The sequence below is a fragment of the Eptatretus burgeri genome, chromosome 4 (assembly GCF_056783735.1).
Source record: "Eptatretus burgeri isolate ZD-2024b chromosome 4, Ebu_testis_v1, whole genome shotgun sequence".
Classification (NCBI taxonomy): Eukaryota; Metazoa; Chordata; class Myxini; order Myxiniformes; family Myxinidae; genus Eptatretus; species Eptatretus burgeri.
In genome coordinates, this window is record NC_140964.1 from 37203063 (window position 1) to 37221064 (window position 18002).

The 18002-nt window shown below is 46.1% G+C and overlaps 1 protein-coding gene across 1 annotated transcript; it reads left to right on the forward strand.

The window, feature by feature from the left end:
• Window positions 1–9214: 9214 nt before the first annotated feature.
• Window positions 9215–11648, forward strand: LOC147027819 (interferon regulatory factor 2-binding protein-like A). Its single transcript, XM_085877440.1, has 2 exons — window positions 9215–10858; window positions 11407–11648. The coding sequence occupies exon 1, from the start codon at window positions 9270–9272 to the stop codon at window positions 10785–10787; it is 1518 nt and encodes a 505-aa protein (XP_085733566.1). The 5' UTR covers window positions 9215–9269; the 3' UTR covers window positions 10788–10858; window positions 11407–11648.
• The last annotated feature ends 6354 nt before the right edge of the window (window positions 11649–18002 follow it).

Sequence of the window (18002 nt, forward strand, 5' to 3'; positions counted from 1 at the left end):
AGGTTGCACACGAATGCTTGCTACCATTGAGAGATGGGGCCAAAAACGATATATACATTACCATCATCTATCTATAATTCCAGCAATATCTGTGTGTGTCTGTCTGTTTGTCTGTTTGTCTGTCTGTCTGTCTGTCTGTCTGCGACCGCAGTTTCTCGACGAGCGCCGGTCCGATCTCACTGAAACTTGCCAGGAATATTGCCAGGGACCCGCGGATGTGCCTTTTCAAGGTTTGATATTGTTGCGAATTCGCGCCCGCCGGCGTGCGAACGGCCACGTAACTCGAATCGCGGCACGTCGCCCACCGGACGGACAATTCTGTCGTGACCCTCTCGGACTAACGCCGGGAGCTAGTCACGGGTGGGCCTTTCGGCCTCACCACGATCGTGCCAATCGGCCCCCCGCGTGGGATAGGGTTGTTCGCCAAATTCGACCTACCTAAGTACCCACGCGGAAGGTAGACCGGGCGATCGCACCTCGCCGCAGGTCGACTCCGAACACGGGCCACTTAAGCGACCCGTTCCGTACTATCGGGATAACCGAGCGGTGTTATCGTCGGCCTTGACGGTTCCGATTAATTATCGGGCGTATTAAGCCCACTACCAACCCTTTACGTGAAGCAAGATGGAGATTCAATTAAAGAAAAGACGAAGTGAAACGGGAAAACAGTTCAACATAATGCACATTTATTCCGCGGCACACGGAGAGCACACATATACAATTACAACAATTATGCACCTAAAGCAATTGCAACAAAAGAAACACAACAATGCAGATCTACAACCGACTACGCGTGCACACGGCAACACTTAAGCAGTTTTACTTTACAGACGGCGCCAACAACACATTTACTCAAAAGAAAAAGAAAAGGGCCACCCTCAAAGACAAGGGGGCAGACGGGGCCTGTGGGCCAATATTTGCGCGGGACCTGAAAGAGCGGTCAGGTCTGTGAGACCGGGTGGATCCCACCCGTGTCTTTGTGATGAGCCGCCAATGTGGCGGCGCGGCGGTGCCCCGACTCTGCGCTCCTTCGCAGGTTTCGTTGACACTGCTTGGAGTGGGGTGGGAACGCCCCCCCCTTTTCGCACTATCTCAGCGCGGGGGGAAAAAAAAGGGGGAATTGTTGATGCTCTGGGGAAAGAGAATAGCTGGCTTGCTTGGGTCCCGCGACGAGCGACTCCACTGCGAGCTTGTCGCCGACCGCCATCTTCCTTGCCTCGGACCCGAGCTATCCGGTCTCCTCTGCAATTCTCCTCAGCCGACTGCAGCAAACCACCTGTACGCCCTCGCCTCCCGACTCACTCCGCGCTCCAACCCGACTCGACCGCGCTCCAAGCTCCAGGCTTCCCCTCTCTGCAGCTCCCCGACAGACTCCGAACCCCGACAGACTGCGAGCTCCACCTCTCCAGACTGACTCTTCCGAAACTGACTGCCGCTGCCACACTCTGCTCTCCAAAACTGACTCTTCCGAGCCTGACTCGACCCTGCGCTCGGCACTTTATAGGCCGGCAGGAGAACCCATATGCAAATTTCTGGATCAGAACGAGCTCGGGGGTGGAGCCACGCTCGCCCATTGGAAGGAGGAAAAGGGGCGTGAGTCTCCCCTGATCCTAGAATTTGCATATCGCGATTCTCCACCGACGCGCCTGGAGGCGGGGCCAAACCGCCCCGCGCTTGCTGATTGGACGGATCAGAAGTGGGCGTGTATCATTCCTGATCCGACTTCTCCTCGGAAAGGCCGCACTTTGCACTCGCGGTTCGGCGTGCGTCCCGTACGAGGCCAGTACAGCCTGACGCTCGGCGTTCACAAGTGGTGCGGGAATGGCCGCAGAAGGAGAGCTGAAGGTGGTGGAGGGTTTATTGTGGTGGTTTATGGCCATGGCGACGTTTGGAATAGCGGTGATGTGATGTTTGCGGGAGCGAGTTGTGAAGGTAAAGGTCGTGGCTGTTGGCGTTGTTGTTGTTGTTGTTGTTGTGAAGCGGCGTTGCGGTTGGTGGTTGTTGTGTGATGGCGGTTGAGACGTGGTTGGTTCAAAATAAAGATAGAACAGAAAAATGGCTATCTCAAAGGGTCGCAGCCCGAATGAATCGCATTTATTCCCTCTAAACAACGGGTTTGGGGCTAACTACACATGTACTTACAGCGATATCTCACCTACGGGACATGAATGGTGGTTTGCGAATTTCCTCAACCGCAACAATATTAATCGGACGAGCGGTTCCCAAGTTACGGCCATTTATCTGTGAACCAATGACAGGACACGGTGCTCTGGCGTCACGAATGACGTCACAATTAATGTTTATTTAATTAAGAATATGTTTTTTTTGAAGGATTGACGTCACAATTCTTCTTCTTCGTTTGGTATGACGTCACAATCGACACTGGGGACCTGGGTATGTGCCTTTCTCTGGGTATGTGCCATACCTGGGTATGTGCCAAACTCCCAAGGTTTGATTATTATTCAAATTATTAATTAATCCCAAGGTTTGAATTTTCCCCGAGGGAAACATCTGTTTCCCAAGGGTTTGAAAGCTGTTTTTTTCCCAAGGTTGGAATTAATCGTTGTCTTGGTAGACATTTGTGAATACATTTACAGAGAGAGGGACGAGAGAGGAGTGGGGAGAGAGGAGGGGGAGAGAGAGGGCGAGAGAGAAGGGTGAGGGGGGCAAGAGAGGGGAGGGAGAGAGGAGGGGACAGAGGAGGGGGGAGAGAGGAGGGGACAGAGGAGGGGGAGAGAGGAGGGGACAGAGGAGGGGGAGAGAGGAGGGGACAGAGGAGGGGGAGAGAGGAGGGGACAGAGGAGGGGGAGAGAGGAGGGGGACAGAGGAGGGGGAGAGAGGAGGGGGGACAGAGGGGGTGGCAAGAGAGGGGAGGGAGAGAGGAGGGGGAGAGAGAAGGGCGAGAGGGGGATTAGAGGGGGGCAAGAGAAGGGAGACAGGAGGGCTGAGAGAGAAGGGTGAGAGGGGGGCGAGAGAGGTGGGGCGAGAGAGGAGGGGGGAGAGAGGGGGGGGAGAGAGAGGGGGCGTCACAATTCTTCTTCTTCGTTTGATATGACGTCACTATTGATGCTGGGGACCTGATACTGCAGGCACAAAGCTGCACATACTGACACGCACCTACGGCACACACTAGTATCTCAAATATTTATTGGGCCTGATATGTTCTATTGGATCAGGCATTGTGTGGTGGAGGCACGTGCTCTACCGAGTGCCCTTCTATTTATATATGGAATATTGCTTTTACAAATAATTTTGAAGTGTGCATTTTAACACCTACGTCATATCCAGTTGTCTTATTATTGTTGTTTCGTTTGGTATCCTATTAATTTGCAATTGGTCATGCTGGCTTTGACATCAGTACAATTTTTTTTTATTACAGACCCAAGGCATCCAAAAAGCTACATTTATATCGAACAAACAGTTTCAAACGGAGCACCTCGCCAGCATTAGAGCATTTAAATTGCATCAGATGTGGCAATACATGTGAATTGTTGCTCCCAGCTTGCCGGCTCGATAACAGAAGATGCCATTTTCATTTTTGCCACCCCCATCGCTACCCCGTTGAGAATCCCGTGCGGGCTCGGGAAACTTGCTGGTTTTCCTAATCACCGTTTTGAACTTCATGACGTTCCATTTCAAGATTTATTGTCATGTCATACACATCGCCACATCGTTGGCATTCTTCGAACGACCACGTGATGTCGCTGTTAGAAAGAGTTATAACTTCGAACAATCTAACATAATGGTCAATGCGTTTAATACATTGTCAAGACCTCTGAACCCAGAGGTCTTGGGATTAACCCTGTCCAAATTTAAAATCGCTAACGTTTTCTGTGGAGAGCTGGGGGAGGGGGAAGGCTTCATCAACAACATTGCCATAACTACATAAATGATGCAACCAGAAGCCTGGTGTTGACTTAACAGTTAGGTGGCTGGCTTGAGATCCTCGAGTCTTGAGTACAAGCCCCTGGTAGGTCGTTGAATTGACAACAGGTGGGTTGACTCAGCTTGTCATCCTTCAGTGGTTGGTAAAATGAGTACCAGTGTACTGGTAACAGGAGTACCTAACAGCTTGCATCAGTAGCACAGTCATGCCCCCAGTCAATATCACTTGCAGCCTTGTGCTGCATCGGGAGAAGGAGGATGCAACCAGCACATGGGTGCTGCAATATGTGAGAAGTTCCGAAACGTCAATGACGACATCCATTGGCCAATATACCAAAAATTGAAGAGTTGAGAATTTTTTAAATTGAAAAAAAAAATGTTTCCATTATGACATACAGTACTTGAAAGGTTGGGTATCTTTTCCCTCTCAACACCTCACCATCCTGAGCATCCTCGCTCATGTCAATCCTCCTTCCACCTCAGCTTTGATCTTTGAACCATCAAGTGCATCTCAATATCAAAGACTCACCTGAGACCATTCCTCTCCTCCCTCTTGAGTACGCGGTGGTTCTCCTTCAGAGAGATCCTCATCAGATGCATAAGACGGCAATTTTCGTCTGATTATGCCAAGAATTGAACCTAGAACCTGACAGTTTATCAGAGTAACTAATATTTTCTCTCCTGGTTTTTGCTGCAACAGAAATCACCAATCCATCAAGGACCGGGGCATTGTCAAGTCGGTTTAATACGAGTTGCTTTTCAAGGAACTTCAACACAGGAGGAGGCCATTGGGCTTATCAAGCTTGTACAATGGTTGCCACCAATGATGGTTTGTCCATACTCTGTCCTTTGAAAATCCTGAGCATCAAAAAAGGAAACCATGTTGTCATTCAAACAGGTGGTCAGATAAAGGCAGAGCATTACACCCTCAAGTCCAAATTATCCTCTATGTTCTAAAGTCTAAAGGGTGATAAAAGCCAATGCGGCTATTTTCCCAGTGACCTTGACAGTCGAAAAAACTCAATGAGACCCAGTTAATTCAAAGTGTGTATTCAAAGAGTTTGGGGGGGGGGGCAGCAATGCACTCAATATAATCAACTTATTTACAATAGAAGAAATATGCACCCTGGGGTTTTGCATGGTTGGAAGGTCTTAATTATTTTATCCTTAAAGGTCTCAAACGTTCCACAGGAGAAGGACCAGATAGAAATGACAGGAAACAGAATACCAACTGTGGCCCATTCAGATGCCACAAAATCCTCAAGGGCAACCACCAGACCGAGGTGGCCAGAGAGAGGCGGGTGCCCATGGTCCCGCGCATCAGCAGGAGCACTGGATGGCTGTGGTAACAGCTCCAGAGGGGAAGGATCGTTCACTTGTGGACTCTGCAACTCCATCCCTTTCGAAGCCCCACATGGCACCTCCTCCTTCAGCGAACCCCAGACCAGACAAACTTTGAGCTGCTGACAGCCAGCCCTTTTATTACCCCATGATGTCGTCAAGGCCCGAACCGTTCGGCACCCATTGACCGTTCAGGCGTCACTCAAAAGGAAAGCCCTCCCCTGAGCTTCTCGACTCCTCTCAAAAGTTCTCGGCTTGGCGCAGTCATGCCAAAAACTTGTGCCTCAGTTGGTGTGCAATGCCACTATTCCCCAAAAGCACATAGAGGACAGATTATTAATGATAAAACATTATAAGGGGCTGAAGGGAATAAGCAGTTTTAGACACAAGCATAAGGAGGGGAGGTGACAGGCTTTCTCAACAAATATCGATCGATGCATCTTCTTTTACAATTAATTTTACCTCACTCTTATGCTAAAACTTGCAATAAAGGAAATAACTATTTCTGAGCTAAACATTGTTAACCCCTAGAAGCCACCTCTGCAACTGCGTGTGTATTTATGTGGAAGGGGGTAGGGGATCCATCGTTAGATTGTGTTACGAATGTGACCACGTAGCGTAGATTCATCTTGTGATCGCTGTTTGTCTCGGGGTAGGTAAGTCAGATTGTGGGCTGGCACACTCGCCTCTAAGCTGTTGACGAATCTTGGCCCAGATATAAACTGACATCCCAGTGTTTCACAGGCAGGATGATTCATCAATGTGTGTGCCGTCCCTCAGATGGACGTGCTAGCATTAGTTGGTGCACCTTACACTTGCTTAGGATGCTGCTTCAGTAGCACCACTGCTCTGTGAAATGTGTATGGTATGTCAGAGAGGGAGAGAGAGAGAGAGAGAGAGAGAGAGAGAGAGAGAGAGAGAGAGAGAGAGAGAGAGAGAGAGAGAGAGAGAGAGAGAGAGAGAGAGAGAGAGAGAGAGAGAGAGAGAGAGAGAGAGAGAGAGAGAGAGAGAGAGGTCATATTGTAAAACGTGCACTGAGGAGACAGTGAGTTTTAAGACAGTGTAGAGTGTGAAACCTCCTGTCAAGCGAGACCGGGTGAGGACTTGTTGGTGGAAAGGCACCCTATATGCACCTCTCATGTCTGGAAATTACATTTTCACAAATCTTGGATCAAAGGAAATCATATAGTATAAAACAATACAACTTAAGGTATCCTTTAATACACAACTTTCAAAATGATGTAATCCACCCCAAAATGCTCAGCATGCATGCGCAAAACCCCCAGGAAATAGCAGTCGTTGGGGCACCAGAAAGTATATCTGTGTGCCAGATAAGGATGTTACCTAAAATGGCTGACACATTCCAAAAGAAGCCAAAACTACTTGGAAAGGTACCTGTGAGTAAGGGGTGTGCCTCTGCACAACAAAAGAGTTGGAGAACTTTCTGAACTCATCCAAAAAGCTGAGAGCTTGCAGCTCCCTGTACTGCAACCTCCCAAGGCCGCGTGGATCGTTGCAAGACATGAAGGTTCGTAGACGGGTGCGTTCTACCCAAACTGTTGACCATTGCGACCAGTGAGTGGACTTGGAACCTTATGGAATTACCTCGTGTGAACATAGCAGGCTTGTTGATCTATTAGTCTCGCCCAAAAGTGGTTGCGAGACTATTGCAATGTGCGTGTGCGTGTGCATGTGTGTGTTATTCATTATCTCCATATTTGGGTTTTAGAAGGTGGTTTTTGAGTCCTCCCAGGTCTCGAGGTATCCACCTCCGTTTCAGTAAGAAATCATGAGTCATGGACCAATTTGTGAAGTTTTCTTGTTTTCAAAGTTTTGTCCCGAGGACTCTTCTTCAGAATTGTCGTAGAGCCCCGGACAGCTTCCAGCTGAAGTCTGTTTGTGGCAATCTTCCCAGAGATGGTTTCTAAGATCTATGTAAGGTTCTTCGTCATCATTCACGAACCTGACACCTCTCGATATTTCCATGAGTCTGATTTTCATTTATTAACACAATAATTACGGTTAACCATTTTTGACATTGCCACTCTTTCGTCTGAATGCTGAAAATTATGTTAAGACGACAAGTTGAATTACATATTTCACACCAGCAACGGCAGGTTAAAATGCCTGGTGAGCAGAACCAACTGAAAACGTTCACAAAGGGCATTGTTGAGCATTCATACGTCATTTTGAAAGTCCCCCATGAGCACAAGCTTGTTTTTGAACTCATTAAAGTTAAGTTCAAAAGTTAATCCTTCATCTATCTATAATTCCAGCAATGTGTGTGTGTGTGTGTGTGTGTGTGTGTGTGTGTGTGTGTGTGTGTGTGTGTGTGTGTGTGTGTGTGTGTGTGTGTGTGTGTGTGTGTGTGTGTGTGTGTGTGTGTGTGACCGCTGTTTCTCGACAACCACTGGTCCGATCTCATTGAAACTTGCCAGGTATATTGCTGGGGACCTGAGTATGTGCCTTTTCAAGGTTTGATATTAATCGGACAAGCGCTTCCCAAGTTATGGCCATTTATTTACCAAACCAATGACAAGACACGTTGCTGTGTAGGCGTGGCCGATGGGAAAAGGGCGCCATTTAGTTACCGTGGCGTAGGAGTGGCAATGGTCAATGGTTGCGAATGTCATGGCAAGCAAAGACAGGGAGGTAAACTTGATTTTAATTTGGATTTTAATTAACTCTGTGTGTGTGTAAGTATCACAGCAGTTGTTACTTCAATGAAAGCGATAATTCATGGAATGCATGTGAACATTCCATACGGGCATGCACCACTTCTGGGTAGTGATGACTTACTGTATTCTAATAATTTCTCGATTTCTTATGCGAATTTATAGATAAACACAATGCCCCAATCCAGTCGTCGTTTACGAGAGTGAAGGAACGGCCTGTGTGTTTGTTTGAAAGTTTTTTGGTTTTTTTTTTTTGGTTTGAACGTACGGGCATGCAAGAGCGAAGGAATGGCCTGTGTGGTTGTTTCTGGCATGCGGTTTGAAAGTTTTTATTATTATTATTATTATTATTTTTTTTTTTTGCACGTACGGGCACGTACTAGTTACTCAAATATAGATAGATAATTATAATTTATCAATGTTATCTAGTACTCAAGCCTGCTCAGGTGTGTTGAGTTACCAAGCGCTAGCTAGCGCTTACCAAGCAATCCGTTCCTTATCAACGGTTTTGATGAAGTGCTTGCTTAAGTGCTTAAGCCACTTGGCGAGCACTCTGAAAGAAAACTTGGTAACTGAGCACATCCTTAACGGAAGTGTTATCCATGTTATAAATCAGTCGACATCATGATTTGTTCGATAGTATGACGTCACTGGTTTTCTCTGGCTGATAAAACATCGAATCGGTGGGGCCAAACATGCAAATGATTGGCTTTAGTATGTTGTACACAATACAATTAATCAGCACAGCCGGTGTCCACCTTTTGTTTAAAGGTTGGAACAACATCACATCAAATAAATACGCGCAGCGGTTTCTAACTCGTAACTGGCTGCCGATTCAACGTGCTTACGAACACACGAACGAACATATTTCTTCACAAATAGAATATGCAATGGTTTTTAATCTGAGAGAGTTTGAAACGGATTCTGAACATATACACCGCCTCAAAATCTTAGGGTATTTTATCAAAAAAAAAAACCGACTAATGAATGATTTGATGAGAAAAAGCCACCGATATTAACAAAACGAGAACATCAATGTATTTATTTTGTTTGTAAAATTGGCTTTTAAAACGGGGAAAAAAAAAAAAACAAAGAAGCTCCGAAATCGATGCGTATACATATTTAATTCGACGTTGTTTACTTCGCAGCAAAATCTTATCTTTCCGTTATTATCGTTCGCACGAAGAGACAACGTCGTGAATAATTTCAATACGAAGCGGAATCAATGGGGAAGGCGGTCGTGAGGGGGCGGGGAGTATTATTTTTAGGGTTGCGATTAAAGGGCGGTCTCGTCGGGGGATCCTGAGGGAGGGAGGGGGGGGTCCAGTCCTACTGACGTCATTTCCTCTTTCATGCTGTCACGTCGTCATGGCGGCGGCAAGTGGAAGGAGAGCGTGTTACCTGTGCGATCTTCCGCGCATGCCTTGGGCCATGATCTGGGACTTCAGTGAACCCGTGTGTCGAGGTTGTACGAACTACGAGGGCGCCGACCGGGTGGAGTTCGTGATGGAGGCGGCGAGGAGGCTCAAACAAGGCTTGAACCGCGCGGGTGACGAGTCGTACGGCTCGGCTCGCCGAGCACCGCTGGATAAAGAGGACGAGGACGACGAGAGCCGCGAGAAGCAACGCAACGCCGAAGCGATGTCCGAGTTGGCTTGTAGCCTGCGCAACCGTGCGGACTGTTGGCCGGGTCGACCCGGAACCGTGCGGGACACCCTGATGTGCCTGTCTGCTCATTGTCCCTTCTCTGTGAGGTTTAAGAAAGACCGCTCTTTTCTGGGCCGGGTCATCGCCTTCGACGCGTCCTCCAAACCGGGCACTGATTTTGAACTCAAGGTCTTCGTGGAGTACCCGAGTGGTTCAGGAAAGGTGTACTCGAGCGCCTCCGGGGTCGCCAGGAAGATGCACCAGGACAGCACGAAAGACCCTGGTAGGGCTTTGTCGTCCGGTTTTAAATACCTGGAGTATGAAGTGAGGCACGGCTCCGGTGAGTGGCGCGTACTGGGAGATCTTCTACCCGAGGTAGTGAGGTTTTTCAAGGAGGTGGTGAGTACTGAACTTGTACCCCAACCCCACGGTGACCCCGGTTGTCCTGTTATGCCCGCCGCTTTGTATGCAACTTCCAGGATGAGCCGCGGCGGTCGCAAGCGCAAGACCAGTGAGCACGACTCAGAGGCGGGAACGACATCTGGGAGGGCGACCAGCCATGCGCATCAGCAAACACAGCGGTGGCTTCAGTACCAAGCCGACATGCTCAAGATGACCGTAGCCTCTGGGTTCCTCCCTCCCTCGAGCGTTCACTCCTCCAGGTACAACCTTGCCGTCCCGATCGATGCCAGCATGGTCAACGGGCCTTCGCCCATGGCCGCGCTCATGTCTGTCGCGGACAACCTTGGCAGCGTGGACCCCGCGAAAGACTCCACCCTACCGCCTACATCGGTCACATCCAAGTGTGGGTCGAACTATGACGGTCCTTTCCCCACCACGACCTTCAGCTCCCGCCAGGTACCTCCTCAAAACGGGGACTTCTCCATGGTCCAGGCACACTCGTCAAACATGTACCCTCGTGGCATAGAGCAGAGTGCGGTCGCAGTCGAGACTCGCGGCACGGTGTCCACCGCCGACAGACCCCTGCGCTGTACCATCTGCCAGGAACACCTGGAGGACACGCATTTCGTGCAGTGCCCTTCGGTGCCGCAACACAAGTTCTGCTTCCCGTGCTCGCGGGAGAGCATCAAGGCGCAGGGAGCCGAGGGAGAGGTTTACTGCCCGAGCGGTGGCAGGTGCCTCCTCGTCGGTTCCAATGTACCGTGGGCATTCATGCAGGGAGAGATAGCTACTATTTTATCAGGAGACGTGAAGGTGAAGAAGGAGAGGGACACCTGAACAAGGATGACCCGAAAACGACCAACTGTTTAATGAAAATATAAAGTCAAACTTTGCGCTGAGTTACTTATGTGAGTACATAATTTGTGGATGGATGTTCTTTGTACATTTATGCTGCGTGGTTCACTGATCACGCGCTGCTCATTGTGCTCGCCATATAACCGTATACTAATACGAGTTCTCTTGCATCGAACTTCACTTCATGGTAGGAGGAGGCCATTAGTCCCGTCAAGCCTGCGCAATGGTTACCGACCTATGGCTGTTTGTGCTCGACCCCTTTCGTTTTTTAATGCTGAGTGTCAAGCGAGGAAGCAGCACGCACCATTTTCGTCTTTGATACGACTTGTCCCGGGTCGGTTTCGAACCTTGGACCTTACCAGAATCGGAGCAGACACATCGACCATTACGCCACCGAGTCTGGTCGTACATTCAAATTGAAGTCCTCCAGTCGCTTCGTTGAAATCGAAGTGTATTGATTTTCTTATTTTTATTTTTTTTCGTGCGACTTCTTGCATCCTGCTTATTTTGATCCGTAAAAAAATAAATAAATGAATCCCAATGCACTTGTTATCTATCATTCATTACCCGCCGAATGTTGATTTTTTTTTTTTTTTTACAGCCCCATGTGTCGTCGACTCAACCCGTGAAGAGGAATTCATGGTTTACATTCTTCACTGGAATTATATCATGTACACTGTCACTTGTGCTGCACAATACTTCGTACGCGACTGCGTCCTCTATATCGCCGATTCTCCCCAAATCATGTAATTTTAGCTGTTGGGTGTATACTGTTTTAAAGAATTAAAAACTTAGTGTCATGTGCCTTTACACTGTTGCCTGAATAAATTTTATAGCCTTGAACCCAAATTTCTTGCTTTTATTTTTGCATGTTTGGAAAGCTAGTTGCGTATTAATTTTTGCTTTTTGTAGTCAAATTGTGTGCTGTTGTCAGTCAATAGAGAATGTCAGAGAGCTTTCTTGGGCAGACGAGATACAAAGTAATGTAGTCAATTATTCTTCTTTTTGATGGTGCCAATTTATTCTATATCTTATGGGGGTAAGCCAGGGAACTTCTTTTTTATTTTTTTTTTTTTAACCTTAGCCTTTCACGAACCAGCTGGCCAGGCCTCACATTTTGTTTTGTTTTTTTTGCTTTTTATATACAGAGTCGAAGCTCGTGGAAGAGCGAGAACACAGGATGGAACAACAAAAGGACCAACGGCAGGGCAGAGGGAGAATAAGCAAAGACAGACAAACAAGGGATGTGGGTAACTATGATGGGTGGGGGAGAACACTGAGGGAGGGTTGTAGTTTAACGGGTGTAGAAAAGATCATGTTTTTTTTGATGGGTGATTATCTGAGATGGTGGTGAACAGATGTCTTGAAGACCTGGAGTGAAGGATGAAATTGAAGAGAATGTGGAAGTTGCTTCCACTTCACTAGAAGGGGGTTGCTGGCAGACCGTGTGCACCCTGCATAAATATGGGGGGTGGGGAGGGGGACAAAGCATGGAGAGGGCAGAGGGTGCAAGACAGAAAGGAAGCAGTGGAGCACAGGCGAGCAACTGACCTATCGGTGATGGCAACATGATAAGACCAAAGACTCCACTTCATTGCAGGACATTCCATTGATCTTGAAGGACTTGGTTGAAGGTGTCAGGAATTTGGAATTTGCCATGTGTGCTGACGATGATGCACCTTATCTTCATGAAGGACAGCAGGGGTGGGGGGAGAAGTTTGGGTCTTTAACATATACCAATGCCCCCAGTGCTGGCAGAGGAGTCCCCCAGCATATTCCCATGGATGTTGCACAAATCTATGCATCACCGTACATCTGAAATGCCAGTTGAAAGCGAGGCCAAGATTCTAACCCAGGCTCGACAGCTTAAATGGGATTGTGCATACCTCGAGGCTATTCTCCATATTGATTATAATACATTTTTTACAAGCAATTAACAAATATTCCCTGGACATTTTAACGTAATGTCTGTTTATAATGCTGGCAATGGAGAACCCTCCTTTCCTCCCTCCCCCATCCGGCTTTCATTATAGCTTCCTGAGTCAGACAGAGCATCTCAAAGTCCTAATTATGACTTCACAGAATCAACACGTGTTCAAAATGCCTTGCTCCATTTTTCAAATTATTTTGTCAATATAAGCAAAGAACCAATGATATCAGGTACTCGAGCCTGGTGTTGGCTTAGTGGTTAAGGTGGTGGCTTGGGATCCTCGGGTCCTGAGTTCAAGCCCTGTTGGGCCGCCGAATTAATACACCAGGAGGTTGACTCAGCCTGTCATCTTTCCGAGGTCGGCAAAATGAGTACCAGTGTTCTGGTAAGGTGGACACTGCATCAGTGGCATAGCTGCGTCCCAACAAATGATGCAACCAGCAGCCACAGGCTGCACTCAATAGAGATCAGGTACTCATCTACCTGGATTTCCACTATTACTCAACCCGCTGCATGACCATCCCAGTGTGCAGTGGGGTGGGGTGGGGTGGAGGGGGGGGGGTGTGCTGTCATTTTGCAAGACCCATTGTACATTTGTCTCTGATACTGATAGCTTGCATCCTACATGTGTTGCAAACAGCAAATGCAGAATACATGGTTCATCGTTTAACCACCAGAAGCCAAACTGTGATGCAATAGTCTCTAAACACCCTTCATTCGCTAAAACAGGGGTCATCTCGACTTCTCGAGTGTGTTGATCACTACAAAAGGCCAAATTATTCATAGTTCTGAGCTAGAGTACTCGTTGCTTACTAAAACGTGATAATTAAACCCACCACACTCAGAGGTCACTTTTATACTTGACCGATGATTTCAGTGTTATTTTTGTAATCATACCTGCATTTTAAGCTTTGTGGAGTAATGGAAACTTAATATAATAGATCATTGTTACGTGCCATCACCTGATGACATTGAAGCAATTATTTTAATTGCAACGATGAAATTAACCTGCTGCAGGAGGAATGCAAGCCGATTTTTGTCAGCCATTGTGTAGCGTTGCCATTTTGGTTACCATGATTACCAGAGCATTGTCTTATTATTATCAAAGTTAATCAAATTAATTAAACGATTTTTGAAATGACTCAAAATACAGATTACATTAATGTTGCCCTTTTGTCTTTTTTTTTTTTATTCACTTCTTATTCATTCATATGCAGCACAAGGTTGCGGGGTAGCATCATTGGCTGAGGGCACAACTGTGCCGCTGATGTAATACCCTCTGCTGGCTATGGCAGGAATTTGGAATTTGTTCATGGTTCTGGCAATAGCTCATCTACTCTTCGTGAAGGACACCATGGGATATTTAACATCCACCAACGAATGCTGGCAGGTGGGATGCCTGTTTAACATCCATCCGAGGGACAGCATGCACATCAATGAAACATCAGGATGACCGTTTATAGCTGGGACGGGATTCAAACCCAGGCTAGACAGCTTGGAGGTGAGTGTATGTACCTTTAGGGCATCCTGTCAGCCCACGTGTGAAGTGAAAAGCAGGGTTAAGCAATTGGTTCAATTTGTCTGTCTGTCTGCAGATGTCAATCTATGATCGAGGAGCTACTTAATTTCAATTAAATTTTATATTTTGAACACTGAAGGAAATTAATGGTAACATGAATGAGAACACAAACCTTCAGTTTAGCAGTACTTTGGCTCTGAAATTGGGAAATTGTCTGGAATCTCATCCTGATTGTGCATGCGCAGAGTAAGGTAATTTTTTTTTTCAGTCTGTATGGCAATCAAACAAACAATAAAGTGGTGTAAAAGACAGTGCATCAATGGTGGTAACCTTGTGAAAAAATAATGTATTTTTTCTCCAACCTTCAAAACCTGAATTTTATTTCAACGTGAATTATATACTTGAACACTGTAGAACACAAATCACCTTCTTGGCACTTAAAAAAAATAAAAAAAATAAAAATTTCTGTGTAGCAGCACTTGGACAAAATATTCACGCTGTCTCATACCTTAAGAGTGGAGCATCGGTGAGATTCATCATGCAGACAAATATTACGGCACTGAGCATATATATTCAAAGTTAACGGACAAAACTAATAGATCGTTCTTGGGAACACAGATCAAGCAATGAAAAGACCGTTTTCTCAAGACTGTGTGGGATAAGGTGTTCTATGAACCCTTTTGTTTGAATTTGTTTCATCGAAGAGTGCAATGATTTTTCTTTCATCTCAACCCACGTGCCGCGTTCTGTCTCCTACGTCTACCGAGCCCATCTTCACTTGATCATGTCCCACAATTGTCATTTAATCATTCCAAGAAAACAAGAAAGGAAAGGTTATTTTTTTTGGTCAATTTTTGAAAATGATGCATGTTCAGTTGTCGCTGCAAATAATGCTGTTTTAAAATAGTCTATTTGAAGATAAGCATAGCTTCACTGTGCCAAGAAAGGAATGAAAACTTTTATCGATTCAGTCTGGCAAATTATCACGTAGGTAGGAAGTTCAATAAGCGAGCCAGCCTCGGCGGGATAAAAGGATTGTGAAGGAATCCGGATTTAGTCTGGTGGATGTTTCGCACAAGGCATTTATTGGCAGTTGTTAAACAATATTCCTCGACCGATGTGATTAGTTAACCTTGGGATTCATTGAAATCTCATAGTTTGTTCCTCTCCATTTCAAAACTATCTCGTTTTTCACAGCAAAGGGAAGGGGTACAATAAGTTGTATTTTATCCCGAGCAGATTTGGTGGTGTAATGGTTGGAGTATCTGCTCTGAGTCTGGGAGGTCGGTGGTTCAAACCCTATCCAAGTCATAACAGAGACTTTAAAAATGGTACTTGTTGCTTCCTTGTTTGCTGTTCAGCATTAAAAAAGAATGGGACAAGGACAAACAACCATAGGTTAGCATCCAGCGTGCAGATTAGATGGGCCTAATTGTCTCCTGCATTGCAGTCCTTTGCAAGTGAACTAAGATTAAATATTTGTGGTCTTGATATGATCCTCTGGCTGGCAGGATAGGTGAGAGGTACGTGCATTCATGAACAATCAGTCCAGCCTGGGTTCCAATCTCGACCCAACTATAATCCGTCATTTTAGTGTTTCCCTGGCAGGATGATTCATCGGTTTATGCCCCATCCCTCGGATGGATGTTATATTGGCATTAATTGGTGGATATTTAAGATCCCACTGCGTCCTTCACATAGAGTAGGTGAGCTATCACCGGTACCCCGGACTAATTACAAATTCCTGCCCTGGTTACCACTGGGAAGGCAACGGCAAACCATGCAGGGTTATCGCCTCGCTGTGAAGCTTCTTTAGCAGCACTGAATCTGCCTTCAGGCAGAATACCAGAAAGAAAAATGTGATGCTCGTACAATTAACAGGATGAATGTACTGTGGAATGAAGTGATTTGGAAGGCTAAAGTGCATCGGTTTGGAGTAAACTACTTACGTACATGTTGAATTGTTTTGAAATATTGGGGTAGGATGTATGGGGAGGAGACAGAAGAGGTGGAGAGTGTAGATGTTTGAATTCTGATGCAACAACCACCACAAATAATCCATGATTCTCATCTGAGATCAGTCATTGCAACAGTTGGTATTTGTGCAATACTGGATAGACTTGTAGGAAGGAAAATTGACTTTATGCTGCATTTCCATTTGCGAGGGTAAAAACGCCACTCGGAAATGGCGCACTCAAATCCAATGTGTGAGCTTGGCTCTCAAGGCTCACTCAGCAAAAATATGGAAGCATGATTCGTCCATGGTAAATGTAGCTTGTGCTTGCTCACCACGTTCCCAAGACCATGAACCGAAGGGAATCCTTTCAGTTTATCAGGTGCTGTAGTATTCACTCGTGTACAGGTCAACCACGAATATCATGCTTTCACAAAAGTCACGTTTGCATGGGCCCCGTATCGAACATGGTGACAATTTGACAATAAAGCTAGACGAATTGGTGTCTGACCCTTCTGAAAATGAAACTGAGAATTGTGAAATTGTTTTTGAACAATGCGCCACATTGTTTCACCCGAAAGAGCTCTTTTGTTCGACTCTCATGCGCCTCGGATCACAGAAAGCAAAGGATCATGTGTTTCATTTTTAAACAGGTTTTTTTTTTCCAACGAGACCGCACCGTGTCGAGAGCACGTTTTGTGCACTCAGCCTGTGACCCTCGACCTTGCCAGTGCCCGGGCCATTTAGCATGCCAACAGTGATTCATCACACAGCAGAGTTCGGTGGAGCAGCTGAGAAAGGATGGCTGGGACTGCACATGGAAGCTTGGAATACGTGCCCACGTACATCTTGCGCTTGCAATGCTCTTCGATGTTTAACAGCAGCATTTGTAATACGTGCTCGAAATCAGAGACATCTGTGCAGGATATTTATTTTACACCTTCCTTATGCAGCTCACAGTATATCTTCCAGGAAGTCTTAACAAAGAGTTCCAGAAACCTCTTTCAGTGATTGGTAGGATTTGTTTTGATGAAAAGGATTAAATTTAATTACCAAAATTCAATCACAGCAGTTCAATGTAAGCTGAATGCAGGGACAAATCTGTTCGAACTCCCAACTAGGTGTCGGTCATATTCAACCACAGAGAGTAAATGAGCAGTAATGACCTCATGCACATTCACGGCATTAACTTTCTCTCTGCGACCCTTAAGCTGCAGTTCATCCCCAGGACGAAAGTAGTGAAGCTCCATTTCTCTCTTAAATTCCACTGGAGAAGATTTCAGACAACGAGAGAAAAAGCAGTACTGAAAACGCCACTCACTTGCAGCAACACCCATAAATCCCATTGGTTTCTGAGGAACCCCTAATTAGGAAGCACCCTTGGGCAGCATCTGTACATGACATTCCAATCTGCCAGCCTCCCAGGGAAGCCAGCCCAAACATTGCCATTGCAACCTTGCAAGTTTTGATTCATTGTCAGTGAGAGAACCTACATGGTGACATTAAAACAAGTGCGTTTGACAGACTTATTCAACCAAAATTTGGCATGTCTAATGATAGCAGGTGATGAGATGAAGAAATACATTTTTACCAAATGGCGATTCGCAGCAGAAGCATAATATTTACTCAGTCAATGGTTCCCAAACTTTTTACAATACCATTCACAATATTTTAAAAGTATATTTTCTATGACTTTAAATCCCCTCACCCACCCCTCCCCTCGCCCATTCAACATTATTAGTGCCAATAACTATTACTGGTTGAAAACAAAACATTATTGTTTTTATTTGAGGG